Here is a 22,854-nt window from a genome sequence, read left to right on the forward strand (position 1 = left end):
ATGACTAATTAGATGTTTTATAGATTAATAAAATATGTTTAGATCTAAAAGGAGATATAATCACACCAAACTAGAATGGTAACTTAAAATACCAAACTAAAATGGTGACTTAAAATAGCAACAACATGATATTCAACAATTGAATTAGACTTAAAAAAATTTAAGTGATTTTATAGGCAGTTTTTTTTAAATAAAAAATTTTAAGTGATTTTATACGCAGTTTTTTTTTAAAAGAGCCCTTGCATTACTCATCAAATCAACAAAATCAATAAATGATAGTTCTGAATTTTGGCTTTAATATTTGTTTTTTTTTTTAAATGTGAACCAAGACACTAGGCTAGCAAGTGCATTAAACCCAAGAGTTGTTTGAGAATAATCTATTAATAAAAGAGCTAATGAATGAAACTAATTATATATATATATATATATATATGATGACGACGACGACGACGCAAACAATGATGAAGATATATTGTACGGAGATGGTGATACTACTCTTGTTTTCAAAAAAAAAATAAATTATTTAACACCCAAAAGTGATTTAGAAGCAGATTAAAGTTGCATCACTATTTCCATTCTTCGTACACTATTAAAGAAAATGTTTGTAGCTTAATTATAAATAGTGATAAGTAAAAGAATGTAATATCTGCAGAGATAGTGAATAAACTCCAACTAACAACTAAAAACCATCTAAAACTCTATAAATTGATATGGTTGAATAAAGACATTGAGGTAATTATTGACAAAAACAATTTTATTTCCTTTTTTATGCTACATAATATTTTAATATTACTTGGTGTAATATGATATTGATAAATGTGTGTCATGTTCAGTTAAGGAGGTCATGATAGTTTCATATAAGCATGGCGCATGATGAAAAAAAAATATATGCCCTAAGCATTAACAGAAACAATTTGTTGTATTTATCATAGTTTATAATGGAGATAAGAGGTGGTAGTATGCTTTAATTCTCAATAGTAGAATATTTAAGGAAGAGAATGTTATTGATGTATAAAAAAAGTATAGGATGTGTATAAATAATTTGTAGTTTTGATGCTAAAAGAACTACCCTAGGGCTTGCCTTTTATATGAGATTGTCGATATCAAATTAACTTGATTGTGGGTTATAATCTCTAAAATAAACAAGCTTATAGACTTATCACTAAAAAGGTTAAAAAGTTGCAAAGATAGGTGGTGGAGTTGCTTGATAAGAGGTACATTCAAGAAAGAATTAGCCCAGGTGCAATTCCATCTCTTTTAGTTCATAAAAATGATGGTTTATAACATGTGTGCATGGACATTCAAGTCATTAACTTGATCCAATTTCATTTAATTGTTATCATCAAAATACATAAAATATTAATATATAATCCAAAGATCAACAGTTACAACTACATAAAAATCAAGCTAAGAGATAAATGGAAGACAACTTTTAAAACATAACATGAGTTATATGAATAGATGGTTATTGCATTTGGTTTGTCCAATGCTACCAACACTTTCATGAGGTTTATTCATTAGACACTAAAGCCATTCATGAGCGGATTCTTTATGGTTTATTTTGATAAATTCTGATTTAGTATCACTCTATAGTCTTATTTAAAGTATCTATGAGTTATTTTTAATACTTAAGATAAAAGTAATTGTTTATGAACCATAAAAATTCTAAGTTCTTCATTAACACTTTAGCTTTTCTGGGGTTTATTATGTGTGTTGATGATGTTCAGACTAATCAATCCAAGATTTCTATAATTATAGAATGATAAACTTCAAAAAATGTTTATGATATCTAACATTTTCATGTGCTTGCATCCTTCAATATGAGATTCATTAGAAACTTTAATTTCTTCATTGCACTTATATAAAGTGTTTAAATAGGTGTATCTTTTAGTAAACATATAAAGATGAATACAATTTTTAGTTAGTTAAGCAAAATATAACTAAAACTCCTATTTTGACAGTTGTAGATTTCGAGAAACTATTTGAGATAAACTATGATGCATTTAGAATAGGCATTAGAGGAGTTTCTCGCCAAAATTAAAGATTAAAGGCTAACTATCTTTTTCAATGAGAAGTTTGTCTAGCTCAAATAAAAACTACTCAATGTATGATTTAAAGTATTATGCTAATGTTTAGAGTTGTAAAAATTAACAAAATTATCTGGTACAAAAAGAGTTTATTCTAATTACTGATCATGAAGTTTTAAAGTATATAAATTGGCAATATAAGAGGTTTCATTTCTATAGAATTTGATGTTTTTTGATAACTATATCAGAGTGATTCATCATTCAAATAGATTTATGTTAAGTTGACGAATAAAGGTAAGTGGGATAACTTAATACTTATAAATGATTATCTATTTTGTTTGACTTTTTAACTTTTAAAAAAATTATTATAAAAGATAATTAAAAATGAAAGTATAGGACATATGAAAAATTGACAGAAACTCTCCCTATACAATTCATTTTCTCCTTCACGTCTCTCTTAAGCTCTTGCTATTAGACACAACTATTACTTGACTTTTTATAATGTATCATTATATTTTTTTTATCATTATTGATGAGAAGTCGCACAAATTTAAGAGTTTACTGACTGTTATTGAATTTCAAGAACTTGAATAAGTGGATTGTTTAATGACATGAATAACTAAGAAAAATTATATTTTGATATCAAAGATGATACAGAATAAAAGAGATTTAAAAGAAGAAGTTAAGAATTAAAATCTATCTAATTAAATTATCTAAATATTAACTATAAGGTTATTATGTGAAAATTTTATTTATTTACATGTTTCAAAATATATGTATTAAAAAGGAAAATAATTGAATACCAAGTTTTACTACTCTATTCTTCTTAGAAATTAAAAAGGCAATGTAATAAATATAATAAAAATGTAGGAGTTGATATGAAATTTAATTTATTTTCTTAATCTACATAAACAAATCCAATAAAACTCTCTTTATAGGAGAAATGATGGAGTATTATTATAGATGTCTATAGTGATTTTGTCATTTTATATTTTCCTTTTAATATTCTTTTTTATAATTGGACAAAATCTTAAACACATTTTAGATTTAACCTTTAATAGTAGTATTTTAAGCTATTAATTAAGAGCCAAATCAAATATAATTTAAAACTTTCCTAAGATGAACGTTTGAATACAAATATATTACTGTTTTAAGCATGAAAAAACAGTAATATTCAACAAAATATGTTTAATGTTTCTATATATATCTATAAATTCATTGACTTTATTGAGATATATATGTCAATGGCAGGGTAGCTACAACAGACTTTCAAAAAAAAAAAAAAAAATAACAACAAAGTTTATCCACTGAACAAATAAAGATTCGTCCAATAGCAATATATAGAAATTATCCTAGTTGTTACTATTCCAAAAATTCAGAATTGCAAAACAATTTTCTTTGAAATTATCCTAATGATAATTCAGTCTGAACTTGATTAGATATCAAATCAATCTTATATGAATAAATAAGTATTTTTTAGTTAATTATTTAAACTAATAAATAATAAATATGGTATAAATATTATCAAATTTAACCCACAATTAAAACTCACTTCAATCAAATCCATGTAGATATATTTGTAAAACACTTATATTTTTTCAATATATATATATATATATATATTAAATAATAGTAAACAATGAATATATAAATGAATACTCAAAATTTAATAAATAATATATAATATATAATTTTGTTTACCTATTAGAGAATGAGGAAATTTGCATTTGCATCCCTTGCCTATGCTACTAGCTAGTAGAGGCGCATAATAGCAGCAACAAATGCTATTGGTTACCGTTGCTACTGTTTGAGGATATTTCAGAAATAACTTTTAATTTATATCATAGCTAGCAGTGACAGTAACAATGGCACGGCCATTACCCTCCATTGAAATTATTTAAATACCACCAGTAAGGTAAAACAATCTTCTCTGTATTTTTAGAATATTTCTAATTAGAAATATATTATAATAATATTTTTTTATTTTTAAAAATTTATTTTTAATATTAACAAATTAAAATCAAAGTGATAAAAATACAAGGAAAAAATTAATTTGAAGTAATAAAATTCAATTTTTTTATAAAAAAAGAGGCCATAAGAATTTCAATATTTCAAAAATACCTAATTGGTACAATTCTCGTTGATAAAATAAAAGGTGTCGTTAGTTTGGTAAAAATCAAAGCGGAAGCTTTTAATAAAAATCCTCCAGCAAGTTAATTAATTGGAGTACAAAAATACTCATGCCAGCTCTTGCTGTCTCCTTAAGAACACAACTAAGTTTGCTTTGCAGGTAGTCAAACAAATCTCTCCAGTACATGTCCCTCGTTTTTTGCCCTCTACCTTCGTAACCAACCGAGATCACAGCAGAGACATATTGACGTTTTCGCTCCATGCAATTCTGTTCTGATTTTTTCCTGTCTTTACTCACCTGTACTGTGTTTTCAGATATTACATTCTCCAATCTCAGTTGCAATTTTATCAGGAATTATTTTATTTTATTTTATTTTCCAATTCTTTTTGTCCACAAGAACTTTTCTTAATCTGTTGCTGTAAAAAGGGTTTTTTGTTTAAAAAATTAATCTGTTGCTGTAAAAAGGGTTTTTTTTTTTTGAAAAACAAATAATGGCTTGATTGGTACTAGGATTGTATAATAAGCTTGTCAACACTGAAGGTATATCAGAGGAAACAAAAAGGCAAAGAACTTGGCAGTGCAATGGAGAAAAGGGAGCCTGCTATACAGAATGTTGGTGCTCCAGTAACTCCAGAAAAGCCCCCGCCTCTGCCAGCAAGGCCACAATCAGTCTATGTTAAAAGGTTCTCGGAACATGGTTCACAAAGTTTTCTGGGAAGAATCGCAGCAGAAGAGGCTCGAGACCCCATTTGTGCAATTATTACTGCGGCGACTTCCACAAGCAAGAATGAACATCCCAACAATAGCAAGTATTTGGAAACTGGTGCTGGTTTTCAGATAGATTTGAAAGAAAGCATCTATGACTGGAACGACAATTCTACCGCTTCTGTTCATGGTATTCAAATCTTCAGATACTCAGGAGGTATTTCCGAAGAGGGTTTTCAATCTGAAAACCATAATCTTTTGTCTATTCCGGACCTGGAGGAGAGTGATAGATACAGAGAAAAATGTTGTGTACTTCCTTGTAAATGATGTCATTTTTTTTCTCTTTATATTATTATCTTGTCTGTGCACATGGAAGTAATTCTTTTCTTGAATTAGTTATTGTTCCTTTTCTGTTCTTCCTTTTGTTCTAGGAACTAGTGATAGTTTGACTAATAAAATATGTTGGATACAGTAGTAATTACCTCGTAAGAATTCTAAACAATCGGAATTTTCTTACCTGATGAATTGGTATGCAGATGGTAAAGAACAACATGCAGAACATGGTACAATCTCTCGTATGAATTATGAGAAGGTTGATCATATTGGGTGCTCAAAGCCTGTTGAGCAAGTTGCGATTTCGACTCCATTGCCAAAGAAAAGTGGCAGCAAAAGACCAAGAAATGGCATGGATCTGGATCAACACAAAAGGCCAGTGAAGAAACCCAAGAGGAAGAAACATAGAACGAAAGTAGCCGTTGAAGGTAAACCTAAACGAACTCCCAGAAAGATGCCAAAGCTTGCTAAGAACGAAAGTAGCCGTTGAAGGTAAACCAAAACGAACTCCCAAAAAGATGCCAAAGCTTGCAACTCCGAAATGTATGCAAGAGACAAAGGAGAAGAGGAAGTGTGTTGAGAAAGATGCAACTCCGAAATGTATGCAAGACACAAAAGAGAAGAGGAAGTGTGTTAAGAAAGTTGCAACTCCGAAATGCATGCAAGAGAAAAAGGAGAAGAGGAAGTATATTAAAAAAGCTCCTCCTCCTCTCAGAAATAGCCAAGAGAGTTCAGTGAGAGAGCATCATAAAGAAGTTGCTGAAATTCCAAAGATGGAAAATCTGCCTGTTGATGACAACAAGATGGCTATGGTTAGTAATGTCAACCATGATTTGAAAGATGATAAGAAAGACCCGACTATGCAGCCTGACATGGATAACAATAGTGGAGCAATGGTTTTGTTGAGTGATGATAAATTGGGGTTCAAGTCAAATGAGAATGAACTAAGATGGAACGTTCGTGCAACGAGGTCTGCTGGAAAATTTTGGCCTAAACCTGTTTGTCAATATAATTCATTGCAGGCTTATAGAAGGGTATTTAGAGTAGACTCCTGTCTCGGCAATAGCAGAGAGGCTGGGCCTAATGTTCCTAAAAGATGCATGAAAAAAATGACCAAGAGGAGGCGTAAATTGAACCTGTTCAGCTCTTTATGGTCGTCTCACTTTAGTTGCCATGAAAGAAAGAAGAGATCTAAGGTGTTTACTCCAATAGTCGATCCCACTTCTCTCAATGCAAGATTCGCAGAGAAAGGGAAGGATTTAGTGACAGCTCCCACAGATCATATACCCATTCCTGGAGAACTAGAGTTTCAAATAACCGACAAATTAAAGGGAGAAAACCGCGAAACTCTAGCAGAGGGATGCATTGAGGAAGGGCTTTCTCTTAAACAAGCTCTAACCAATGAAGTTAATGGAGTTCAAATAGTCTGTGAGGCTAAAGCACCAAGCTGCTCTGAGATGAGACCCTGTGCTGCAAAATCAAAGTTTGAAGATGGCAAAAGCAAACAACAGTCGCGGAAAACGAAGATCCGAATCACCGACAAATCAATAAAACGTACGTTTGCTTCCCTCTACTAAAATCTCTGTTGCGATGCTAGTGTAAATTGTTTACCTTATTTTCTAGCATTCATTTTAACTTTTTTCGAATTATTTTTTTTCCTGTGATGTGTGTTGTTTATATCTGATGAAAGTTACTATCCCAAATATATTCTAAGTGGATAAGAGCATTGGGGTTTTGGGACATCTATAGAACTTCTAAAGTTCTGTGCCAGTGGAAAATCTGTCATCAACAGGAATTTATTGGAGGTTATGGACAAAGAAAAACAATTTTCTTGTAGAGGGAGAGCTAGCAAATAATGTGCAAAAAATGCTGAGCATTTCTAATTGTGAGAGGGAATGGAAGGATAGTAAGAGAAACTAGAGTCAAGACATTATGAAACTAGTGTAGAGACTATCAGTTGATAGTTTTGATTAGTAATTAACTTCTGACCTTTCTTCGCAAGTGTCAAGAGTAATGGTCGGGCTCTTAGTTGAAGAAACATATAACGATCTTGCTTTTATACTGACCTAATTTAACTCTATCAAGCAGCTCTAGGAATCAAGCAGCAAGAGATAAAATTCCAAGCCAAGGAACTTGCAACTCCTGGAGTACTACGTACTAATAATACGTTTTCTTGCTTCTTTTGCTCAGCATCTAATGTAACTAGTATTTATGCATTCACTTTCCATGAAACAAAAACAGAGTAAAAATCTTCTAAATTTTCCAGTGATCACAATTTCTTCTCAAAATATACGTAGGGTATATTCATGTGGGTGAATTCGATTCTTTTTTCTTCGAAGTATTTCTGTTTTATTTTGTTCAACTGGTGAAAGCAGCACAAATTTGCAGCTCGGCAATACATACTTCTTCATCCATTCCCATCCCACTAGCAGTACTTTCTCAATTCTGAAAGATTTACAGAAGCTTTACACCATGGCTTTCGCAAGTTCTTTTATTAAACTTTATCTTCTAGATGTGGAAGTGACGATGGGTAAAAATATTTTGCAGCTGGACCGAAACTTTTCAATGACGAAAGTGGGATTCTTCTTAAGACAGTTAAGCATGCTGTAATGGATAAACTTGGTGATCTACTACGGAATGCAAGCATCAATGACAATAAGAGTGAAAAAAGAGGTCCTGGCAGACCAAAAAGTAAACCGGAACATGTAGTTGACGGACAGAATGCTTTAATTCCCTATTGGGGTCGTGGAAGAGCAAGACATGAAGTTGATCTAGATCCAGAGTCATTGAGAAGGTGGAACCAATTAATGAAAATAGATAGTGGAGAAGGTGAAGAAGAAGATAGAAAAAGGAAAGAATGGTGGCAAAGAGAAAAAATAACTTTCAATGGACGAATAGATGCGTTTACTTCTCGGTCGCATCAGTTTCTAGGTACTTTCTTGCTGACTACCATTGCTTTACATCTTTTGATTGAGAATTGTTTGAGGGCCTTTCTTCTCTGGAAATAACAGTTCAACATGCCATACCTTCTTGTTTTTTCTTAGGCGGAAATAACAGTTCAACATGCCATACCTTTACTTTCTTGTTTTTTCTTAGCATAGCCATCCCATTATTTATTTGGGAAATTGAAGAAATTCGTCATCTAATCTGAACATCCGTTGCCTTCTTGGTATGTATATGTCGATAATCTATTGAATTTGGACTAGCTGATTCCTAGCTAATGAATCCTGAATTTGATGAACAATCTGAGAATGTGCCGTCATCTCTATACTTGACAATATTGTTAATTTTCTATCCTAGTTGTCCTTTAAGTTTTTAACATAGACATCAAGAACCTAAGCTAATAAATCATTGCTGTTTTTGCAATTTTTAAGAAAAACACTTCGAAAGGAACTTTCAATTGCTTAGTCATAGCTTGTATATCAGGAACTTTCAATTGCTTAGTCATAGCTTATATATCTGTATTAAATTTAGACAGATAGATTTAACTAAAGGAGACAATGCATGCTTCACAGGTGATAGGAGATTCAGACAGTGGAAAGGTTCTGTTGTGGACTCAGTGGTAGGAGTTTTCCTAACCCAAAATGTGTCAGACCACCTATCAAGGTACAAAATAAAAGTTATCTGGCTTTGTTTTTTTTCTCATGGAATGTTGCTCATAGAAAAACGATACACAATTAATGAAGGGAACTTTGTTTAACTTGTTGCTATGGTTGGCAGTGCTGCATACATGTCACTTGTTGAAAAATTTCTAGTTCAGTCAACGAGTAATCAACAAGCGTCAATGACCATAGATGGCCAAAAAACAATTGAGAGCAGCATGACATCCATTGGAGCAACTTATGATGCAGATGGTAACCGATACTTTGTCACAGAAGTACCTGAACCAGATACGAATCATGGGTCCAAAAATTTACCAGCTGAAAAGGCTACAGCAACTTATGATGCAGATGGTAACCGATATTTTGTAACAGAAGTACCTGAACCAGATATGAATCATGGGTCCAAAAATTTACCAGCCGAAAAGGCTACATGCCTGCTTCAAGAAGAGGTGCAAAGACAGAATGGTATTGTGAGATCAGAACCTCAACCGGATATGAATCAAGGACACAAAGATTTGCCGGCTGAAAAGGATACGTGCTTGCTTCAAGAAGACGAGCAAGGACAGAATGGTGTTGTGAGATCAGAATCTGAACCAGATATGAATCATGGACCCAAAGATTTACCCGCTGAAAGGGCTATATGCTTGCTCCAGGAAGAGGTGCATAGACAGAATGGTATTGTGAGATCAGAACCTGAACCAGATATGAATCTTGTGTCTCAATATTTACTAGTTGAAAATCCTATGTGCTTGCCTCGTGAAGTGGTGCGAAGACAGCCTCAAAATTTACCAACCGCACTGCCTATATGTTTGCCTCGTGAAGTGGTGAAAAGACAGAGCGGGAATGAAACTGAAAAGAAAAACAGAAGCCCGAATAGGAAAACAGCTTCTAAGGAGACTAAAAAGACAATTCCGAGAGGGAAGAATAAAATTGTTAAGGATGTGGTAATTAGAAGGAGGAACTGGGAGAGTTTAGGAAAGATCTATTCTAGACCAAGAAGCAAGGATCAGAAGGATTCGGTGGATTGGGAGGCAGTAAGACAAGCAGAAACCAGCAAAGTTGCCAGCATCATCGAAGGACGTGGTCAGCAAACTATTATTGCGGGAAGAATCAAGGTTTTGGAATTTGCTACATGTTCTATACTTTCTAGTCAGAATTTATCATCTCTTAACTCTGTTATTTTCTTCTTAATAGAACTATAACCCCATCATTTTACAGCAATTTCTGGATCGAGTTGTTGATATGCATAAAAGCATAGATCTCGAATGGTTACGATATGCTCCACCTGATGATGTGAAGTAAGTCCACATATAAGAAACTCATCCAAGACGGATACGACTTACTTTCTTCTCAAATCTTCCAACTTTCTTCACTACCTTGTCTTCTACTTACAGGGATTACCTGTTGGAGTTCATGGGATTGGGCTTGAAAAGCGTGGAATGTGTACGACTTTTGTCTCTTCAACAGGTTGCCTTTACGGTAAGTCAATCAGACTTTTGTCTCTTCAACAGGTTGCCTTTCCGGTAAGTCACAAAATCAATGCAGCAATTACTTGTTTACCAATTAAACTTGCCTGTAAACGCAACAATTTCTTTATTTCTTTGACAAGGTTGATGTAAATGTTGCTCGGATAGCGGTTCGTTTAGGATGGGTTCCCCTGAAAGCACTCCCTGGAAGCCTTCAGTTCCACCTTATAGAAGAGTAAGTACCATCCACCGATAAGCTTCGCAGCTGATATTTTCGGAGTTCAACTGAAATGAGATACTGTTTTGGTGCAGGTTTCCGATATTGGACACCATTCAGAAATACCTCTGGCCCCGACTATGCGAGCTTGACCATAGAACACTGTAATCCTCAAATTTCCATTTGAACTATTTGTTTCACATCTGTGCATTCCATTCGATTATGAGCTGCTTTTTCTTGATAACCAACAAACAATTACTGACTCCATATATTTGCCAAAGCAGCTATGAACTGCACTATCACATGATAACCTTTGGAAAGGTCTGTCATAACACTATATTTCTAGTTTTGTTTTTAAAATTTTGATTCTAATCTAGAAAAGGTAGTGGTAACAATGCGCCTTGGAATTTATGCAGGTATTCTGCACAAAGGAAAACCCAAGGTGCCATGCTTGTCCAATGAAAGCAGAATGCAAACATTATGCAAGTGCACAAGCAAGGTTTGAGACTCATCTCTTCAATTCTCGTTATTAAATCTTACTACAGAAAATATTAAAAATCTCGACAATTTTAGATTGTTTTTTACTGATGGTTTGTTATTCGCATAAAATCTAACATAAGAAATTGATTGCAGTGCTGCCAATCTTTCCCTACCAGGACCGTCAAAGAAAAGTGTGGACCAATCAATTGTTTCCAGCAAGCCTAGTAGAAATTCTAGTTCGCTTGGAAACAATTGTGATGTCAAAAATCCAATGTCAGTTACCCTTTTAGATGCCAACAGAACTACAGAATCTGGTCGAGATGTTCACACTTGCAAACCCATAGTTGAAGAGCCAAAATCACCACAACAAGAAGAGGACATTGAAGATTTTTCATGGGATGGATGTATTGAAGATGAAGAGATCCCGACTATCAAACTCAATCGTGAAGAGTTCAACCCAGATGGGAAAAAGTCTCCATACAGCAATTCTATGTCGCAAGCTTTAGTTTCCGTGGGGACTACTCCATTGTCAGCACCTAAAATGAAGCGTGTGACCTCTTTGCGGACTGAACATCAAGTGTAAGTAGAAATTTCTTATTCATGTCCATAAATTAGTATAATCTCTCTATGAACACGAGTATATATAGGAACAGTTTGTTTAGATTTAATCTTACATGTTAATTGATTGTTTACTCTAATGTAGGTATGAACTTCCAGATAATCATGAGATTTTGGTTGGGGTGAGTTAGAGTTCCCTGACACTTTGCGATGTAATAAATTAATGTACCTGCTTGCTTTAACTCGATTTCTGACTGTACTCTAAATCATACAGCTAGACAAACGAGAAAGGGATGATTCACTACCTTACCTTCTCGCTATATGGCAACCAGGTACACTTTTATGATATAATACTGGAAGAAAGGCTGGTTTATCCAAGTCGTCCAACAATAGCATCACATGCAATATTGCAAAACATTCAGAATATTTTTAAAAGTTGAAGTAAATGATGGATTTACTTGGTAATTTTCTAGTTCTCTTGATTCATTCTTGCTAAATGAGAATATTTAATTAAACCTGAGGCAATGCTTCATGCCAGGTGAAACTCCGAATTCAAGCCAGCAACCTGAGAAATTATGCAGCTCGCAAGGATCACAACTCTGTGGTCAGAAAACATGTTTTGCTTGTGAAGGTATTGAGAACAACAAGCTGGTATAGTTCGTGGAACAATTTTGGTAAGCGAAAACTGTGTTTGTTCACGTTGTTATTGTCAGAATAATCAAGTCGATTGTGTAATGAACTAATGCAAAAGAACACATACGCAGATACCATGCAGGACAGCTCTGAAGGGAAGCTTTCCACTCAATGGCACATATTTTCAAGTTAACGAGGTGAGTGCATTCAAAGGGACAAAAAAGAGGAAAGAGAGAGTTCCAGTTGTAGGTATTTGAAGCCATAAGCTAGCGTTTAACATCAAGTTATTACTCTGAAAAAAAAGTATATTTACCACCACGCAGGTATTTGCTGATCACAAATCTAGTTATGACCCCATTATTGTTCCCAGAGAATTGCTATGGAACCTCGTAAAGAGGACTTTATATGTTGGGTCATCAACAAAATCAATATTTAGAGGTAAATAACTCTCCTTTTACTACAAAATGAGAAATAAAATACATAGATCACGCAACTGACAGATAACATTTGGTCCTACAACAGATTTGTCATTAAAGGAGATTCACCAAAACTTTTGGACAGGTATGGATTCATATCCCAAATCATTGATAAATTAAACTAGGCACTAAGTACTGTCCCAGAAAAAAATATTGCTAGAATTATGTTTTTTCTTAAAAAAAATATATATTCTCAGGTTTTACTTGTGTGAAAGCATTCGAGCGAGGAACAGGTGCTCCAAAACCTCTTGCAAGGAGATTCCACTGCTCAGCAAGCAAGATGGAGAAGGAAGGAAGGAGAAAATCAGGTGCTGTACATGATGCTAAAGCCATCACGCTAAAGAATGCCTTATAGTTTGAACCAATATTTGCATTCGTTCTCTTATTCTAATTGTTGAACATGATCCGTTTGTTTTTCAAAAATATTAGTTTGTCGCACCAAGAGCATGCATGTCTAAAAATAAACCAGAAAACATACAGCTTTAGATTGTATGCATGCAAGGACTAAAAACATAGAAAGATACCGGCATTAATTACTTGTAATCTAAAGCTGCATTAATTACTTGTAATCTAAAGCTTGTGGGGGTGAGTATGGTATTTTTATATTCTTCATCTTCTCATGTGTTTATTGTGGTCGGCTAAATGCATTATTTATAGTTTTTTTTTTTTTGAATTTGTTATAAATTTAATGGGATAAATATGTGAAATGAACATTGTGAATTAAATTTTGTGCAGCCTTTTTAATTAACCCTTCATGTTTTACCATTAACAACATTTTTTTTTTAAGTTTGTTATAAATTTAAAATAAAAAAAATATTAAACTCAGTTAATTTCATGATAGAAGTTAATCCTAAATAAATTAAAACGTGTGGTTTGAATATCAAACAAAAATATATTTACAGTAAACAATATTATCCATTGTTTTTTTTTTTTAAGATGTTGCTAGGAAAATATATGAGGCGAATATTTTGCCGCACTCCCCCTCATGTTTTACCATACAATTTGGATAATTCATTTCATTAAAACACGAGTTCTCTATCTTTCGTCGCTTTTCAGCAGAGAACCATGCTACCCTGCAGGGAAAAAATCATTACACAGCCGGATGACCATCTTATTCAAGCCTCCAAACTTTTATGAATTCCAGTTGGGTTTGGAGGCCGACTTAACAACTTATTTGTAATCCAAAGAATCTGCAGCAACTAGATGGTGCCTAGTTACATCCAATTAGAAGGGTCTAAGAATGGATTTTTTACTAACCTTTTGGATTATGATTGCTATAAAACATCAGGTCTGAACCAGAATTCCCTTACACTGCAACAATTTATGCCGAAGCATTCACATTCAGCTACTATGGATCAAAACTGTTGCAAGAAAAAGCTTCAGCTTTGTAAGGCCAACCAAGGGCATTGGTTCCCAGATTCCCTAAGCACTTGAAAACATGAGTTAGATATCAACCAATTCCAACCCACTTCCTGAATGCCTTGACACACTTAAGGCTCTTTCTTTGAGCCTCAGTGCTTGCCTCCGGTGCTTTTAAACTCCAACATAGATTCTTATGAAGCTTCAAGAAGTCATCTTAATACATCCGCTTGTCACGATACATATTACACTCTTTCATATAACCACTGACCTCCATTGCTCTCTCAAAATAAGCTCCTCGGATAAAATCCAGTGGAAAAACCTCACAGAGATCCCTACTTTCCTCTAAGTCCTTGCTACCAGTGTTGCTCTTGATGCCCCGGAAGGAATAGCCTTCTCTTCCTCTCTCATTTCTCGAACTAAAAAGTTGATCAGATCTGATTTACCAGAGGAAGATGATGCATTATTTGCTGCTTCTGAAGGACTAAGCAGTGGCAACAATCTCATCGGACAAATTTATAAGAAAACCAGCCTTCCTCATTTATCATAGCAGTGCCTTGGCTTCTTTGAGCATCTCTCTGCTGTAATATGCAGTTAAGAATAACATATCTGTTGGGAAAACTAGGAACAACTGGATACTAATTTACTCGGATTAATTTAACGAAATACAATTCACAAGTCCCAATTCTTTCCCTTTTTGTGCAATAAAATAGAATCAAACAATGATCAAATATAATGCAAATAATTACAAAATCAACACCAAGATTTTAACGTGGAAAACCCGATACAAGAAAAACCACAGGACCGTAGTCCACCTAAAAACTTCCACTATCAACAAATAATGGGTTCACAATCATTCTTTCTCATATTCAACTAAGGGATACAATATATATATTATCAAGAACAACTTATTCTCGGATTACAACAAGATTAAAGGAGAATTATTTAAGAAAAACTCACAATACTGACAGCCTTATTTACTGTCAAAACGGTCAGCTTCCACAACACCAATTTTCGATCCAACTGTCTAGAATGAAGAGTAACATGTCTAGAAGCTACTGTCAAAATCTCAGTCTGAGCCAACGGTGAACAAGTTGGAAATCAAAAATCTCTTTTTCTTTTGGTTTTCTTCTCTTCTCTTCTATTTTCAATTCTACCACTACAGTAACTGAACCACATTAATTTGAATACTACTCTTCTATTTTCAATTCTACCACTACAGCTGAACCATATTAATTTGAATACTAAGAGACAAAAATTAATGTGGTGGTTCCACTATCACATGGTGTGGGACTACACACAACAATATGTGGGGTAAAGCCTCTGAGATCCCCAGCTGCATCCATGCCGTTCAAGATGTCATGAGCCATTTCCAGCCAACCTAAATGAATGCAAGAATCAATCAACATCAGAACATAAACTGGACTGGCTGAGTGCCTGAAAGTCCTGTTGAATGCAAAGTAGAAGCTTTGAAAGCTCAGAAGTTCTCCCGACTCTTCTGTATCTATTGACAAGCTTTGCCAGGGCTCTGTTACTACGGAGAAGTTTTCCACTCCAAAATATTACAAGCTCTCGTTTATGCGTATCTAAAATGAGCTCTGCAGCTGAGTCAATGTCATCAAACTTTAAGTGTAATTTCAACAAACTATCATAAACGAGCACACACTCTATCGACTTTATCCTTCAATTTCTTGATCCCAACCCTCTGCCCATTCATTTCATGGATCTGGACAACAATAATGGCGAGTGTGCATTAGCAATAACACCTGTTTGTGACATCAAATCAACTATTTCTTGGCCTTTCAGAGATGATTTGAACCTCACACAAGCATCGAGAACTAGATTGAATGCCATTGCATCAGGTTTTACCACTTTAGCATGAACGCTTCTTTTAGAACTTAGAGGTAGAAAACCATCACATCTGAACCAAGAAATTTGACGCCAGACATGTCCCGATCTCCATCTTCACCGTATGTGAAACCACTGACCATAATATATGCAACGGGGGCATATTCTCCCTCTCTAGAATCATCCTTAGAATCATAGAGGTAGGAACAGGCATATGTGCTCTAGCTAAGGAGAGTGGGATCTTTGTCAGGACTGGAACTGGATCAAATCCGTTTTTCCTTACAATGTTAGGAAGACCAGATCACATGCTTCTTATAACCAGTGAGCGTCAGATGAGCAGGAAACTAGAGAAATTAACCTACTGGCCTTGGAACCCATAGGAAAGCCATACAGATTCTTCAAGTCAATAGATGTTATCCAAGCTTCATCTATGATCCTGCAATGTAACTTCAAGCTTTCTCAATAGAACAACATTACAGGAACCTCGTTAACATATCCTCTCATCAGGCTGACTATCACTGCCACTGGAAAAACGCTGTTTAGCCACAAGCTGATACTGTACACAAAATACACCTACTGACCGAAATATTTCAAAGATTTTCTTGGAAGAAAATCCTTTACTGTGATCTGAAATCAAGGTAGTCTTCTGAACAGCTGAAGGCACAAAGACCCCACCATAGCTGTTCATGAACCCTGGATGCAATGGAATTTTTCTTGACAATATTAGTGCCATGAATACACACCATTAGAGCTGTAATGGAATTTTATGATAGTCGGTGTTGGTTGTCAAATGGATTCATCTAGTGGCATTGCTGTAATCTTAAATACATTGTGGGTTTATGATATTACGCCTTTATCCATTTGTAATAAGGTTTCCTTGTCTATATGAACCTTGAGCTTCACGATACCAGAAAGAAAACAGAGTCATTTGCACCTGTGCATGCATTATAACTTGTGGTGTCTGTGGAATAATGTAAGGTTTAGTTACCGGCACTTCCAGGTTAAAAGATTGTTTCTTGGCAATGTGCCTGCTTCACGGGATAATTTCCATGTCAAAGCGCACCTTGAGAAGTTTTCATTTTTTAATGCGCAAATAATCTTAACTATGCCGAATGACAGTAGAAAGTACAAATGCATGGTTTCCACTATGCCAAATGATGTTCCTAACGTTCATGTGTATAAAAGAAAAACGTAAGGAAGCTTTGCGAAGGGATCACTGAGAGCTGCAACTTTGATTACAGAATTTTCTGCCACTGTCGCCATTTTGGACTGAGAGCTGCAACTTTGATCACAGAATTTTCTGCCACTGTCGCCATTTTAGCGTAATTCAGTCGCTGCATTTAGCTACATTAAGGTAATAAACTTGGCACAATCACCATTCAAGTCTAGTCAAAGCTCTACTTAGGTAGGACAAATTAGAAAAAAAACACTTGCTTGAGGCCTTGATCAAGGGTCAGAGTATCGATCTTTTGAAGCTTTAATAAAACTCAATTCTATGACTATCTTATTCAAGAAATGAAAAGGTAATTACTAAATAGTTTTTTTGTTTACGACTATGGAAGTTATTTACGCATTCCTTCAATGTTTTTGCGAGGGACCAATTGGCTAGCCTTATCTACACTTTTCCTCGCCATCTTACTGAATGAATTTCTTATGGTTACATAGACAAAAAAAATTAGTGAGCCACAATCAAACAAAGAGAACTGTGATGCAACTCTAATAACTGCTGCAGAGTTTTAACTAGCTACAGCATGGATTAGAGAAATAATGCCTTTGCAGTTGAGATGAGAACCACAAAAACTAATTTCACTAGTCAATGTGGAAAGATTGCAACTCAAACAGACACACTTCTCTTTTTGTTTCAAAAATCAAGAGCTTGTGTTTCAATCTAATTGCAGTGACATCCTATGCTACTTCTTCCTCTCTTCTCCCTCTATGAAGCAATCTCATCCACCTCAGAATTAAAAACAAAACTTGGAAACGTTGTTGAGATATCCCTGCATTAATTTCAGGCAAGAAAAAAAAAACTGAATAATTGAAAGAAGAATTCGATAACAAACTGCTAATTATAAATATGGGACTAAGAGACGTTTTATTTTATACCTCAAGTAGGGGAGGGTCATTATCTTTAGCAAGGATGGATTTCTACAGACAAATGTTTCCCACTCAGACTTGTCTATCTTCCCATCTTTGTCTACATCAGCGTCCAAGAAAGTCTGTCCAATAATAAATAAAAACCCGGTCAAGAGTTTCTTGGAAACTGAAAAATAAAAGAAATACTCGAATATTGAGACAAACAGAAAAAACCATGTCATCATGCACTGAACATCCGCCTGATGGCTCAATAGTTCAACGAGGCATAAAAACCATTTTGCTTTATGGTAGGTATAACAAGTGTGGACCCAGAACAAACCATTCTCTAGAGAGATTATTATCAGGGTCTAAGTTTTCCAGTTTCTTGGTCTATCACAATTTGTCTGCAGCTTAAACTTTTCAATTGCTCCTGGAAGATTAAATGAGAAAATCATAAATGTTTTATACTATTTCTCTACAACATGGCAGTGCTGGATCTCAACCTAAACAGATGAACAGGTGGTTGATCCTGAATTGGTGTAGTGCTAAAAGCAAAGAAATCAGTTCACTTAAAAGAGACATGTAAAATCCAAAGTATTTCTGATGGATAAAATAATTCACCTTATCAAGAATTATCTCAACTGTCTCATCAGCTAACTTCATTTCCGATTCACAAAGAAGTGCAATCAACATTTGCTTAACCTGTCAAACAATCACAAACAATCAGCAGGCCAGCAGATAGTTTCGATAGAAGGATAATCAAATGAAAGAAATGAGTCTGGAAGATGTGTTACGCTTTCTCTTCAATAAGCTTTTCAATTCTAACAATTATGTAACTTAATGAACTTGAAACACCAGCTAAGCAAGCCATAGAGAAATCAAATCGAATTATTAAAAAAAGCCATAGGCAGATGACAAAAAAACTATTCAGAATCAGAAGAATGAGAGAGATATTGAATTCATGCTGAGAAACCAAATTATAGTCATCTGTGATCTTTTAAGCTAGAGTTAGTACCATCAGCTGGTGAAAATGATAGTTTCCAACAACATTAAAGGAAATTAATTATCATTTATTTGAGTTGTCTATCATAACAACGAGACTACAACCTCCAAATTGATGGGGAAAATCACATACAAATATATGATATAAACTCCTCAGATACCCCAAACCACAAAGTGGAGGTAAATGCTAAATGATTTGCAGTAACCCCAAAGGGCATTTCTATTTTGTATGGAAACCCGTTGAGCTGCTTTTATTCCCTCAGAGTGATAAGCACTGAACCTAAAATATGCTTAAACCCCAACCAAACCATACTCTCTACTGATTATCCACAACTTCTGTGAAAGTTCGGATATGGAGAAAAAAGTGGCAGGTAAAAGAACAGCACAAGGGGTGTAACACCGCCGGAGACCATCTTTGCATCGGGGTTCTGTTTGGGGGAGGGGGGGTGGGTTTCCCTCCAGTCCACAAGCAAAACTAAGAATTCTAAATCACATTCATAAAATTAAGAAAAAAATATCATCATACCTCTTGGCGCTCAATGAATCCAGTGTTATGAAGATCATATAGTTTGAATGAGACTGCAAGAAATTCCAAACAGTAGAAGTTAGCAGACAGCAAAATAAAATGAAGAGGATCATGCAGAATATAATGCAACTCCAGTTTATGCAATTGAAGATCATCACATAATATATATTCAACTTACAATCTATCTTGACTTCTTGTGAGGCATTGGGATGGAAGACATTGAGTGATCTAACAAAATCACTGAAATCAATGACTCCCTTTTGCTTAACATCAAACATGTCAAAAATCTGCGTGCAAAGTTGTTAGAATGTTAAAACCAATCCAACTGAATGGAATGTGACCAGAGCAGTATTTATAATGCTGCTTATGAAACAAATACAAATCTTACATGGTCTTTCTAACTTGATGCAATGATTTATTGATTCTTCTTATAGTCTTATTATTCATTTAGAGAAAAAAGAAATAGTTCTCTCCGTGTAGAATTTCAGGACAGATCCATGTTCAACATATACAATTAAGATAACAATAACTATAGTGCAGGTCAGGAAAAAAAATGAAATAATTAAACATTACAAAGGGCTGTTTCTCTGCTCAAATTTTTTTTCTTCTCAATAAAAGAGAGTAGAAAAGGGAAGATGAATACCCTATCTGCAAAGAGATTCTCTTTCTTTCTGTTCTTGAAAAGGGCCAGCTGAAACTCTTCCTGCATGTACAGTGACAGCGATTAACCATATGTGGTTGAAAAAAGAAAACAATTTACATAAGAGATTTCAAAAATCATAAATATCAGTGTGGGCACCATCGTGATCAGCTTTAAAATCCAACATGCTACTACTATCTGTGAGCAACTGAAGCATTAATCAGTACATAACATCCTCCAGGTTAAACAGTTCCCCCTACTTATGTCTTCAAATGAGCTTCACGTCACAAAAAGTGAGCAGAAATGGAACCCAATTTCAGAAATTCCGTTTCTTGAATGATATTAAATATCTAGCACTAAATTCCTCGTTTTTTTGCCATGAAAACATGGTTTTTCATCAGCAATTCTAAAATTTAATTGGAAGTATCCAATTCGAAACAATAGCATTCAGGGGTAGGACAAACATAGACTACCACATAAAGAAACTCTAAAAGATGATGCACAAAAAATGCACCATCATTGCTGAAGAGAAAAATTTAAAACCAAGAAAAAAATAAAGAGTACCGACAGATGAGGAAGAAACGAATATGTTTTTTTTAAAAAAAAAAAAACCATTAATGATACCTTGCTTATTAACCCATCGTCAACCACAGAACTGCTAATGCTCTTGTATAATTCAAAAAGCGCTTCAACTTCACTCACACTAACTGCAGAATTAAAAAAATGGCATACAGATCAAAGACTATCACAAGAAAAAAGAGCAAGAAAAGGAGCGTGTAGGTACAATCGCACACGGACACAAGGAAATGAAGGCATGCTAACTTCAGACATTGAAATTTCATACCTATTACTTTCAAGAAATAAAAATTAATGGTTTCAAATACAGCAATAGTTTCAAAAAACATTGCAAAATTATATAATAAAAGAACCCTAATTCAACATAATTTCTCTTTAAGATTTCTTTTCCTTTTTAGGCTAGACAGTTTATCTTTAGGCCTCTCCAAAACAAAAGAAAGTTTCCTCAATAAAATGTCGCAATAAACCAATTAGAGCTGAACTGTTTTTATGTTGAAGAAACTTGAGAAACCCGAAAAATTGATTTAGAACCATGAGTGTGCAACCCCATGAATGGAAAGATTAAAGAACTAGAACAGCAACTTACAAGCTGTTTGCGAGGCAAGGGCAACAGGATCCTCATGTCCAGGGAACTGTCTTGCTACTTTGGAACTAAAACAGCCCATTTACTGGCAGAAGAGAGGAGGCACGGAAGCAGCCAAATACTAGACTTTTAAAGCCTAGCCTTCACTGACTACAATTCATCACCAAAATCATCTTCTTTTTTCTTTAACCTTGCCAATTTCAAAACCCAAAAGATCAACACCCACACAAAACAAACAAAAATAGTAATGCAAATAACTCCCTCAGCAAAAAAAAAAATCCCATTTTTCATTTTACTTGATAAATAATAACATGAAAAGAAGAAGAAGAAGAAGACGAACTTAGCGCGATAAATTCTGTTTTTCAATTACTTCCAACCAACAGATCATTACCAATGCTTGATTGAATATTAAATAAAAAGGAAAAACTTCTAGATTTTACTAACAATCAACAAAACTGTTTGATTGAATATATATATATATAGAGAGAGAGAGACGAAGTTAAGCGTTAGCTTTCAGTGGCTGCAATTCATTACCTACAAAACACAATTAACGTCGCAAGAAATAATTTTTCATATCAAAAGAAACCACAAGCACAAGAACCTACATAAATCGAACAGAGAGAACAAAATATAAAAATTACAATGATAGAAAATAAGAGAAGCAATTGGGCATGGTTAATAAGAAGGGGCAGAGAAGAGAGACTTACCACAGCAAGGAGGAAAAAGAAAAAGAAGAAATCTTATGAAGGGGGGTTGAAGCTTTCGGAGAATGGGAGAGAAAGGGACCCCAAAAGAAGGAGAAGGAGAAGGGAAGGGGAGACAAATAGAAAAGAAAGAGCAAAGCTGAACAGAAAACTAGAGAAAGAGGGGGCGAGAGCTTGCAGGTGTAACCATCTATGTTGCTCACTATATAGAGACCGTGATCACACGGCTATTATTTACTTTCTGATCACACGGCTATTATTTACTTCCTCTTCTCTTTAAATCACGGAACCCGCCTCGGATTCTCCACGCTCTTTTTTTATTATTATTGTTTCTGGCTTAAGAAAAGGATCAGAAACGGGCACGACGCCACGAAACAAATAGGCACGTGTAGAGTACGTGGCATGGGGGGAGAGTGGGTGAAGGAATTTGGCAGTTGGAAGTTTGGAGCCACACCTTAGTTTTTATCTTGGAAGGAAAGAAACTGAATTTTTTTTATTCCATATTTATCCTTATTTTACTATGTTTTTCTGAGAATTTTATAATACTAGTAAAGTGACTATTCTCTTATTAGTAGTTATTTTTTAATTTTATTTAAAAAACATAAAAAGAGAAAAAAAAATGAAACTCATGTTACATAAAAAGAAATAATAATATCTCTAAGATTTCTCTTTTCTAATTATATCTTTTAAAAAAAAAAACTTAGAAAATAACTAATAAAATGCATGTTTTCTATATTTTTTTTTAATTATGATATAAAAGTGGTGTGAATGGTCCCAGATGGAGGAAAATATCATTTTTATTCTCGAAATTTGAAACAATATTGGGGGATATTTGAGACTGTAAAGGTAATTATTTTTTGTTTGAAAATATATTAAAATGGTATTTTTTATTTTTAAAAATTATTTTTAATATTA

General features: G+C 34.3%; 3 protein-coding genes and 1 long non-coding RNA gene across 5 annotated transcripts; 2 read left to right on the forward strand and 2 right to left on the reverse strand.

Annotated features, from left to right (window-relative positions):
- Nucleotides 1–6,269: 6,269 nt before the first annotated feature.
- On the forward strand, nt 6,270–12,152 carry LOC105141922 (transcriptional activator DEMETER-like; the record flags this gene model as incomplete). Its single annotated transcript, XM_011049316.1, has 14 exons — nt 6,270–6,750; nt 7,744–8,127; nt 8,712–8,802; nt 8,917–9,913; nt 10,017–10,096; nt 10,193–10,277; nt 10,408–10,499; nt 10,577–10,645; nt 10,766–10,802; nt 10,898–10,980; nt 11,115–11,540; nt 11,665–11,701; nt 11,794–11,851; nt 12,058–12,152. Coding segments are annotated over exons 1-14 (2,988 nt in total), but the record flags the coding sequence as incomplete, so codon positions are not given.
- A 3-nt stretch (nt 12,153–12,155) lies between these two features.
- On the forward strand, nt 12,156–12,895 carry LOC105141871 (uncharacterized). Its single transcript, XR_845465.1, has 5 exons — nt 12,156–12,193; nt 12,284–12,349; nt 12,476–12,590; nt 12,675–12,713; nt 12,826–12,895. It is a non-coding gene; the product is annotated as an uncharacterized LOC105141871 (long non-coding RNA).
- Nucleotides 12,896–14,078: 1,183 nt separating this feature from the next.
- Nucleotides 14,079–17,151, reverse strand: LOC105141923 (pentatricopeptide repeat-containing protein At4g17616). Its single transcript, XM_011049318.1, is given in 13 exon segments — nt 14,079–14,406; nt 14,516–14,568; nt 14,948–15,061; nt 15,289–15,390; nt 15,392–15,610; nt 15,654–15,715; nt 15,718–15,908; nt 15,910–16,100; nt 16,133–16,265; nt 16,267–16,318; nt 16,457–16,528; nt 16,727–16,863; nt 17,075–17,151. Coding segments are annotated over 13 exon segments (1,731 nt in total).
- Nucleotides 17,152–17,470: 319 nt separating this feature from the next.
- CBL9 (calcineurin B-like protein 9) lies at nt 17,471–22,105 on the reverse strand. Of its 2 annotated transcripts, XM_011049249.1 has the most exons (9): nt 21,943–22,105; nt 21,239–21,425; nt 20,701–20,783; nt 20,080–20,139; nt 19,615–19,723; nt 19,437–19,489; nt 18,530–18,610; nt 17,939–18,051; nt 17,471–17,832 (listed from the first exon to the last, which is right to left on the reverse strand). In XM_011049249.1, the coding sequence occupies exons 2-9, from the start codon at nt 21,315–21,317 to the stop codon at nt 17,769–17,771; spliced, it is 642 nt and encodes a 213-aa protein (XP_011047551.1). In that variant the 5' UTR covers nt 21,318–21,425; nt 21,943–22,105; the 3' UTR covers nt 17,471–17,768.
- Between the last annotated feature and the right edge of the window lie 749 nt (nt 22,106–22,854).

The sequence above is a fragment of the Populus euphratica genome, unplaced genomic scaffold, assembly GCF_000495115.2.
Source record: "Populus euphratica unplaced genomic scaffold, PopEup_1.0 scaffold134.1, whole genome shotgun sequence".
Lineage (NCBI taxonomy): Eukaryota > Viridiplantae > Streptophyta > Magnoliopsida > Malpighiales > Salicaceae > Populus > Populus euphratica.

What these genes read in the sequence shown, in the direction of transcription:
- CBL9 (XM_011049249.1), bottom strand. Translation starts at nt 21,317, where the DNA reads ATGGGCTGTTTTAGTTCCAAAGTAGCAAGACAGTTCCCTGGACATGAG. An exon ending in AGAATCTCTTTGCAGATAGG is followed by an intron (nt 19,724 to 20,079) that starts GTATTCATCTTC and finishes CTTTGCACGCAG; the next exon opens with ATTTTTGACATGTTTGATGT. An exon ending in GATTCATTGAGCGCCAAGAG is followed by an intron (nt 18,611 to 19,436) that starts GTATGATGATAT and finishes ATTGTTTGACAG; the next exon opens with GTTAAGCAAATGTTGATTGC.